At 43.2% G+C, this 10,269-nt stretch overlaps 1 protein-coding gene across 1 annotated transcript in view; it reads left to right on the plus strand.

Annotated features, from left to right (window-relative positions):
• The window catches only part of unc13a (unc-13 homolog A (C. elegans)), a gene marked incomplete at its 5' end in the record, with an annotated part of 66,910 nt that extends 57,159 nt beyond the window's left edge, over positions 1-9,751 (plus strand). Inside the window, 6 exon segments of the mRNA XM_084065960.1 lie at positions 376-456; positions 1,861-2,008; positions 3,746-3,802; positions 7,766-7,858; positions 8,166-8,325; positions 9,389-9,751. Coding sequence (XP_083922086.1) covers positions 376-456; positions 1,861-2,008; positions 3,746-3,802; positions 7,766-7,858; positions 8,166-8,325; positions 9,389-9,677 — 828 coding nt within the window. The 3' untranslated portion in view covers positions 9,678-9,751.
• Between the last annotated feature and the right edge of the window lie 518 nt (positions 9,752-10,269).

Consider the following 10,269-nt stretch of genomic DNA (forward strand, 5'->3'; position numbering starts at 1 on the left):
CACAATGCGACGTGTTGTGAGCTTGTAGATCTGCTATTTTCAGAGCATAACACCCGAGCGTAACCAACCATAAAATGACTTGTCTTTTAGTTCTACTGGATCTCTTCTCCACTATAGTCCCTCACTAACATTTTAGTCTAGTTTTTATTTGTTTGTTTGAGTCTAGTTTTAGTCAGAACATTTTTTGTCATAGTTTTAGTCGATGAAATCAACACTGGTGTGTGTGTGTGTGTGTGTGTGTGTGTGTGTGTGTGTGTGTGTGTGTGTGTGTGTGTGTGTGTGTGTGTGTGTGTGTGTGTGTGTGTGTGTGTGTGTGTGTGTGTGTGTGTGTGTGTGTGTGTTGTATGCATTTAAAAAACCCTTCTCTGTCCTCAGGAGCACATGGTCCGTGAGGAAGCCAAAGCCCTGTCGCCCAAACAGTGCGCCGTGATTGAGCTTGCACTGGACACCATTAAGGTACAAACCATTGCACCGTTGTACAACTCATGTGCACATATACACCCACATAGACTTGGCACTAGATATACTGCTATGATAAGCTACTACTATCAGAGAAGAAGGAGTGTTTGTGATGTTTGTGCTCTCATTTTAGTGGCCAATTCACGTGGTTCATGTCTATTTAAATAACTTTGGTTTTATACCATGCCTAACACCAAGGAAACAGCCTTTTGATAGCATGGCTTTGTAATGCTGTAATTTTAAGACCTAATTTAAGTGGATGGAAATTGGTAATGGCCCCTGCCAAATGGCACAAACTCCTGTACAGGATGTTAAAGGAGTGATTGCGGAAACAGAATACCTAATCACGGCCACTGTCAGCTGAGCCACTCTTTTCAAAAGCACTGGACTGCACACCAGATAAGTGTTGAATGTCAATAATGTGCAGGGTGTAGTGGAGGGGTAGTGTGAGGGAGCGACACTCTCCTTCACTTCTAAAAATTGGGTTTTGTTTTTTTGATCAACCGATTCGGTTTGTTATCATATGATATTGATAGTGCGACTTGGTGTGACCGCAATAAAGTCTACCTGCAGTGGTCCGTTGACTGGTCGTAATGTCACCCTGGAAACGTGGTCTTCTACATCTGACTCCCTGTATATGGAGGGAGTTGTGAGTGAGTGACTGAATTCGGACACAGCCTCTGTCAGTGAACACGTTCAGCTTGACTGTCCCCTCGGGCTATAGGAGTTACAGTAAATGATATGCTCTCTCCAGGAGATGGGATCCAAAACTCAAGGCAGACACACAAATGAATGGCCCATACTAATACTTTGCAGTTCATCGAGAGGAAACCCCCCTCCCCCTCCGTCTGTTGAGCTTGTCAGCGGTCTGATTGCACATTCACCAATACAATAATGTAGGCTACAAAAAATATATATAATGCAGAATTGCACCCTTTGCCACTCGTTACGAGGCTATATTCTGCTCACATGTTTGTTTGTTTGTTTGTTGGATTGATTTATTGAATACTTAACAGTTTGCAAATAGTGGAGTGGTATGATTTTACAATGATGCTAAAAGGATAACCTAGGGGCTTGTTTCCATTGTGTAGATTTATTGTAATTAATATGTATTGATATAATTCATATTTGAATGTTATTTGTACTCGCATGCATATGCATTAGGTAATAATAATAATAATAATAATAATACATAGCATTTTTATAGCGCTTTTCTTAGTACCCAAAGTTTCTTTACAACAAAACAAAACAAAATAAACAACTTTATTAGGAGAGAAATATTTAAAAAGTGCGCTGTCATTCTGCACTGTGTACTATTAAGTTACAATATTCTAAACTGATGTTACTGTAGAAGTGATGATCTATTTTCTCCCTGTCTGACCTGACCATTCTCCGTGGCAGATATACTTCCATGCTGGTGGTGTGGGTCTGAAGAAGACTTTCCTAGAGAAGAGTCCTGATCTCCTGTCTCTGCACTACGCCCTGTCCCTCTACACCCAGGCCACAGACAAACTCATCAAGACCTTTGTCCAGTCACAGAACGCACAAGGTAACCTAACAGTCTTTCGTCGGACCCTTCTCTTTCTCTCTTTCCAACCTCCCTTTTTTCTGCCTTTTTTTCTCAAGACCCTCATATCAATCTCTGCTTTGGATCTTCTCTTCATTTGTTGACTGTAAACCTTATTGCTCACAGTTTTACTTTTCTTCCTGCATTGCTCTGAATATGTGCACTGTGTGCTCTTTGAGAGGCGACTCCAGCATCTCCCTCCCACCATGTCTGTGTTCAGTTAAGGCATACATGGGCAGCTGGCGGCCCGGGGGCCACATGCGGCCCCCACCTTCACTTAATGCGGCCCGCAGGTTAATATGGGAATACTGATATATTATTGATTTCAACTATTACAATTCCAAACATGCAAACATGACCCGCTTCAATTACTTCAGTCTATATTAGTAGCTTAATGACTAGTATTACAATTCTATTGTCTTTTTTATGTCCAATGTATTTCTATTTAAGTTCATAAAGTTAACATAAGTATAACTAAATGCATTTGAAATTAAATAAAAATGTAACTTTTCAGGATTCCAATTCAAAAGTAGCAAAAAAGAAATCGGGATTCCAATTCAAAAATAGCAAAAATAGCAGATACACAAGCTGAAAACGCGTCGCACTGCGGCGCGTTTTGAGCTTGTAGATCGGCTATTTTTGCTACTTTTGTGTGACATAGAATGGCGAAGTACGGCATTCATTTACGAAAAAAGTTAAAATACGGAGATACGACATGTCTACCCGACAGTATTATGCAATGTGGCCCTCTGGAGTGAGTGTGGAAATATAGTGGCCCTCTCCATCATCAAAGTTGCATCACCCCTGAGTTAAGGATTCCCCACATGTCTCTGTTCAGTTCAGGATTCCCCACATGTCCGACTGTATTTCCTGAAAATACCTTACATGCTTTGTAGAGCAGAAAGCAGTGGCTCTGGGTGGTACTATTTTATTTCATCTCAAAAATATTGAGTCTCCAGTTAGCCAGCCTCCGGAAACACTTAATAATCTTTTACATGAGCTGTCCGTCTAGCCATTTGAAATAATTGAATACCCCCTAGTCCACCCACTCTTGTTTTTTTTTTTTACATTTTATCTTTTCTGAAATATTTTACTTTCAAGTCAGAGGCGGTCGAATTGGACAGAAAATTGCCCAATTATGGAGTCATACGTCATGAATACCCTAGATGACTGACTGATCATATGAGGTCTGAGATCCACATGGGAGTCACTCTGTTATTAGACCCCATCTTGTTTGTCTCTGCTTCTGTTCTTTTTCTTTGTGTCCTCTCATCAGAAGGCTGCATAACAGCCATCATCTCCGTGTGAGCGCTGACACACCTCCCTTAGCAACATGAGTAGAAATGATATTTTATTTATGATGTTCAAACATTTTAACAGAACAGAATTAATACCATTGTGGCTCAGGGAACATTTAGAAACACTGTGTCAGACGTCTGTATTTGTCTTTATAAAAGAGAATGAAAGAATGAAACAGTTATGCAACAGAGGAATAATGCCTGTGGATTCACTTTCACATTTAAAACTGTGAGTTTGGCTTTTATTGTTCATTTTTTATTTCCAACTGTCTTGTGTTTCTCAATTCAACGTCTTCGCTCCTTCATATTTCTATGTGTCTCTACTACAGTATTTTCTCTACTTTCCCTTCTCTCTCTCTCTCTCTCTCTCTCTCTCTCTCTCTGTCTATTCTCTCTGCCTCTGCCCCTTTCTGTGGGCCAGTGTTCGACGGGAAGGGCTTGAGGTTCACCAGTAGTGAGGATGTGTACCCAGACAAGGGTATGTGGACCCTCAGGCTTGGGGCCTGAGACCCTGGGGCTCCCAGAGGGCCTCCAGACCAAAGCCCTACTCCCTTCACCCTGTACATACCCAACCATTATGCATCCTGAGACTGCCCTGCCTGCTCAGATTCATTCCCTATAAACAAACCCAGTGTTACAGCTGTCTCTCAGCCTCTCTCTCTCTCTCTCTCTCTCTCTCTCTCTCTCTCTCTCTCTCTCTCTCTCTCTCTCTCTCTCTCTCTCTCTCTCTCTCTCTCTCTCTCTCTCTGTCTCTGTCTCTCTCTCGCTCCTTCTCTCTCTCAAGGCTCTTCTCTCTGTCTCAGTATGGCCTCTTCTTCTGCTACTACAGTGCACACCCATACAACAACGCACAGAGCATAGACTTAATGCATTCATGCATGCAATGTATACAATTACACACCGATGTCTGTATGTGCGCTGCTGCGCCGTATACATACCCCACACAGTATGTATGAGAGACCAAGGCATGATCTGCAGACATCAGGCACAGAGAATACTCGGGCATTGTAGAGCCTGGAGGATTCTGGATCAAGCATGATGTCACACGAAAGGAGGCCTCAGGGCCAAGTCCACTTGTGTGTATGTGAGTGAGTGAGTGAGTGAGTGAGTGAGTGAGTGAGTGAGCGCAATTGTCTACTGTCACTGAACCAGACGCAGAGGGACTTGCTGTCTTTAGTAACATCGGTCGCTGCATCAGAGGAAATTATTTTGCAGATGTTATGCCCTTTCTAAATGCTACAGCTAGAGGTGTGCTGATATATCGTCCGGCGATATATCGTCCGGCGATATATCGCGATACGTTTTCATGACGATATGTATCGTTTTGGGTGGAAAAAAATATCGTTTTGAAAAAAATAAAATAATAATAATAGTGTTTTTCTTTTTTTTTTCTCCAATAATAATAATGCAAAAACATAAGTATTTGTTTGCATTTGCTTTCTTTCCCCCCCATTTATTTTCATAATAAAAAACGTGCCATATATCGTATCGTATCGATGTTGTGAGCCCAATATTGTATCGTATCGTTTTGTGAAATTAGTGTATTGGCACACCCCTAGCTACAGCCATGATAATTATATATGCTTTCTCATAATGATGATGATGATGACGATGGTGACAGTTGGCTCACATTGTCTGGGAGGGATCCCTGTCCTTGTTTTGGCCTTCAGTGCATATACTGTACACGCACACACACACACACACACACACACACACACACACACACACACACACACACACACACACACACACACACACACACACACACACACACACACACACACACACACACACACACACACACACACACACACACACACACACACACACACACACACACACACACACACTGGTACGTACACACACATCTCCCAAGTGCAGGGTAGCCCTCCCCCCAGCGTGGTGACAACAAGCGGTTGTTGGCCCCTCCCTCTAACAGATTCTTCCAATCAGAAGTGTCCCCCAGTGGTAAGGTGGTCATGCCGCCTGTCCTTGTAGATCAGCATCAAAGGATTTGACTCTTTCTAGTCTCTCTGCCGCCGGCCTCTCTTCACATCCTCATGCTGTTCATTTGACACATGGGATGCAGCTGAAACTGAATACAAATACTTTCTTTTGAATTTGGCTTTTATCTCCCTGTAGTCTCAGGGTCTCAGGGCATCTCATTGTAACTGACAAAGACTCTGCTCTGATGGAGAGTCGTTTAGAACTAGACTCTAGTGGTTTAGAACTAGACATTATTAGGGAAGTTGTGCCTTTCAAACACATTATTTATTTATTTAATATATTTTCATATTTATTATAGAGTTCAATAGCATATTGTCTATCGGGTGGAAACCTCATGTCCAAAATGTTAAGGAATAAAATTCAAAAATGGCAAAACGTGAGAAAAAACGTACAGAATCTTTGAGTATGACATTTATGCCCTATGCTAAAGATTAGTAACATGACATAAGTTCTATACACCTTTGTGTATATTGGAGAGACAAAAACTCTTGCCTTTCCTTGGCAGCATCTTGCTTTCTCTTAGCCAGTAGCACTTTCAGTTTCTCATCTGACATCAAAGTAACAGGCAAGGCCAGATGGATGAGTGCTTCCCTGTTTAGGCCTAACCACTTTCACCCTAGCATCCCAATTATGTTTGTGTCACTGTACATGGAATTAAGGACCTGCACTGTGAAATCCTGAGTGTAACTCTGAGAGATCGATATGGGTACATTTTTACACTGTCTGATAAACTGATACTTATTGATTTTGTAGTGTACATATGTACATACACTTACAGAATACACACACACCCACGCACGCACACACGCACGCGCACACACACACACGCACGCACGCACGCACGCACGCACACACGCACAGTACGCTACCCTCAGTTTGGACAAGTGTCCTAATTCCTTGGCAGCATTGGAGATGAGCTGAGTACAGGCTTCTGTTAGTTGCCGCAGATACCATTGACAGAGCAAAAAGACCAATCAAAACGGAAAATAAACACAAAAAGACCAATTCAAACGGAAAATGAAAATCAGTCATAATAATTTGACACAAATCTTCTGTTCTATCATACTTAGGACAGATTGCTTCTTCTTCTGCACAGACAGACAGACCCTTGTGACACCTCTCTCTCCCAGACAAAAGAGTGGAGCTATCTTGAAAGCCCTTTTCTGCACGCCCCCTTTCTTCCTGTCCCTAACATCAGCATGGAATAGACCTGTGTTATTCTCAACCTTATGGTTCAAGGACCCCCAGTTTGAAAGGCTTTTTAGGCCACGGCACCCCATTTGATAAAGTTGTATTGTCTCTGGGACCCTAATCTACACTGTAAAACCCCAAAAAGGGTCCCTGGTGGTCCCTGGACCTGAGGGTTGAGAAACGGGGGAATAGACCCTTTTTCACAGCAGACCAGTAAACACAACTTGTGGGTGTGTTCCATTTAGATAAATTACTGTGCCTAAATGAAACACACAATTAATATTATTACCTTAAGCTGGCACTTATCTGTCAAAAATGGCTGCTATGTGGAAAGGGTCCATCAAGGACCGCCCAGGTTCTGATGAGCCCCAAACATCAACATTTGGGCACAGGTCCAGTAAGTGAGCTATCAAGGATTTCTGACAAAGCTGAGAAACTGAACTCCCAGCATAGCTCTGTTTCCCTTCATCTCTAACCATCCCCCTGCCATGCTGGAGAACTCTTACCAAGGAATGGGTTTGTCCGTCATGTCTGGATCCATATCAGCATGTTCTTCTGACCTGACATGCAGTATCTCAGGAGAAACAGAAATGTGTTGGTCTCTTTCTCAACGTCCTACTAATGCATCTTAACCAGACACACTCCATGAGACAACACAGCCACTGTGCAACTATGAGTGGACATATACTGTCCCAAAAGAGCCTAAATTGCTCAATGTTTTAAAAAGATATGTGTAATAAATAAAAGGAAGGAGGAGGAGAAATCACTGTCAGTAAGCTCTTCTATTGCATAATGTCTGTTTAAAGGAAAGGCTAACATTCGACTCGTTGTAAGCCATTTGTTTAAGTAAATTCACAGGCATCCTGATTATTCATTCGATCATTGATTTAATCTTTTCTAAATATCTTGTTTTTTTTACATATTCTTTTTAGAATCCTTCTTTTCCTCCCTCAACATTTGTTTACATAAAGGATGCTTGTCTCCTTGTGCTCTAAAATCCAAAGTGCAAGGTGTGCCTGTGTTTTGATGACACACAAGAGAAATTGATGTGACTTCCTCCATTACCATGAAAGTATATCTCTCATAGCTGCACAGTGTGAAAAATAGCAGATTTGCTATTTTCTGCGAAAGCCTCTTCCCCCACAATAAGGATGCTGATGCTGGGGTTTAAGTTGTTAAGTGGCCCATATTTGTGAGCATCAGGAGTTGAAGTGTCTCCTCTCTGGCTGTCTTGCTCTGTCAGGCTCTGGGGTGGACGATGCGGTGGGCGAGGTGTCCATCCACGTGGAGATCTTCACTCACCCCAACACCGGAGAGCACAAGGTCACGGTTAAAGGTCAGTCAATGTTCTTCAGTTGTTGTTTTTTTACCCCGTTTCTCCCTTACGGAGGGGATGGGGTGTGCCGAAATGACATGAAACTTGGGTAATGGCCCCTGGTTTCATGAAAAAGATTAAAAAAAATGTTTTTCAGCCATGCATTTCTCAGAAATAGTATTCTATTTCTGAGCTATAATGCTATCCAATATCCATTGGGAGGGTTCAAAAGGGGGTCAAATTATCAATCAGAGTTACAAGCTTAAATTCTCTCTCTCTCTCTGTGTCTCTCTGTGTGTGTGTCTCTCTCTCGCTCTCGCTCTCTCAGTGGTGGCTGCCAATGACTTGAGATGGCAGACACAGGGAATATTTCGGCCTTTTGTAGAGATCTACATCATCGGCCCCCACCTCAGTGACAAGAAGAGGAAGTACGCCACCAAGTCTAAGAACAACAGCTGGGCTCCTAAATACAATGAAACGTTCACATTGTGAGTAGAGTGCTGAAACTCGGATGAATCAACTATTATAGCTTGTATGTTGTATGTCCAAAACCGTTACTAATTTATTGAGCCTATTGGAGCCTAATTTTTGCTCCACCTTATGACACAGCTGTCACAAAGTGTTTGGGATTTGAGTACAATAGTGTCACGCAAGGAAGTCACGCTTAATGATCACCTACACCATACATGGGCAACTGGGCCCAACAAACATGCGGCCCCCACCTTCACTTAATGCGGCCCGCAGGTTAATATCGGATTACTGATATATTATTCCAATTATCCTATTATCTTTTTTAAGTTCATAAAGTTAACATAAGTATAACTAAATGTGTTTGAAATTAAATAAAAATGTTACTTTTCAGGATTCCAATTCAAAAATAGCCAAAAAAAAAGAAATATGGATTCGTTTTGAGCTTGTAGATCGGCTATTTTTGCTACCAGTGAGCGTGGAAATCTAGTGGCCCTCTCCATCATCAAAGTTGCCCACTACTGACCTACACTGATGGGCTGGCATGTGGAGAAAGATATTTGCATGCAGAGGTTTAGGGAAGTAAAAGCACACAGACTGGCAGACATTCATGTTCTGTTCTTGACTGACCAGTCCTCAAAGGCAGACAGACACACAAACAAACATAGCCTGGTACCAGACGAATCTGCGAGTGCAAAAAAAAAAAGCACTCTGCGATTTGGGTCTGGCACCGCTCCATAGAGAATCCATTTCCTCTCCCAGAAGACGTGGGGCACCAATCAGGGCCCAGTATTCGAATATGGGCGACTGTAATTGGTAGTTGGTTGTAGGTCTAACCAATTGCGTCGAGGGCTATTGTTTTGATCCCGCCCCTTGGAAAACAAAACGTCCTCATGGAAGCACCAGACTCATATCCACGCAGTGATATAGTCTAGCTACGCCAGGCTAAAACAAACACACATTGATGCCGGTCCTCTACATAGGAAGCAGCGCATGATAAAATTATAAATGAATAAAGACAACCACAAACAAAGTTGAATTCGGCCTTATAGACTCTCCCTTTTATGTTTTCCCTCCCTGCAGCGCCCTGAGCAACGAGGTGGGCCCGGAGGGCTACGAGCTCCAGGTGTGCGTGAAGGACTACTGCTTTGCGCGCGAGGACCGCACCGTGGGCATGGCCGTCATGCAACTCAAGGACATGGCCTCCAAGGGCAGCGTGGCCTGCTGGCTGCCGCTGGGCAAGCGCGTCCACATGGACGAGACGGGCCTCACCGTGCTGCGCATCCTCTCCCAGCGCAACAACGACGACGTGGCCAAAGAATTCGTCAAACTGAAGTCTGACCAGCGCTCTGCGGAGGAGGGCCGCAGCTAGAGAAGAAGCAGAGAGGTGAAATTACTTTTGTCTGGAGAAAAAAAAGGGAAAAATCTACCCCACGCGGCGCCAGCTGCTGCTCTGGCGCCGCCCGGTGGCTACTGGCTACCCACTGCCATGAGGTTCCTAGTGATGTAAAAGCACAGGTAGAACGACGGCCATGACACGTGACTTGAAGTAAATACATCCATTTTACTGACTAGGACGTCGTCATCACAATTTGAATATAATTCAAACATCACTCTACCTGTCTTGACTCTGTAAAAGCATCAACATCGTTACGTAGAGCAGGGGTCTTCAACAGGGGGTCCGGGACCCCTAGGGGGTCCTCAGAGTTACTACAGGGGGTCCGCCAAATCTTTGTGTGACCCTAGCATCCCTTTTCTGAGGAGAACTTTAGCCAAAAAATTGCAGATCTACTTGTAGATCGGCTATTTTTGGCAAAGAGTTCTAGGTGTAGAGGGAAAAAAGAGCAGCAAAAGTTTATCTGAAACACAATTTTATACAATATAGAGGGGGTCCCTGCTTCATCTCTCTCTCAGCTAGGGGGTCCATGGCCTGAAAACGTTGAAGACCCCTGACGTAGAGTTTA

This window comes from Gymnoscopelus microlampas (assembly GCF_963454915.1).
Source record: "Gymnoscopelus microlampas genome assembly, chromosome: 9".
NCBI lineage: Eukaryota > Metazoa > Chordata > Actinopteri > Myctophiformes > Myctophidae > Gymnoscopelus > Gymnoscopelus microlampas.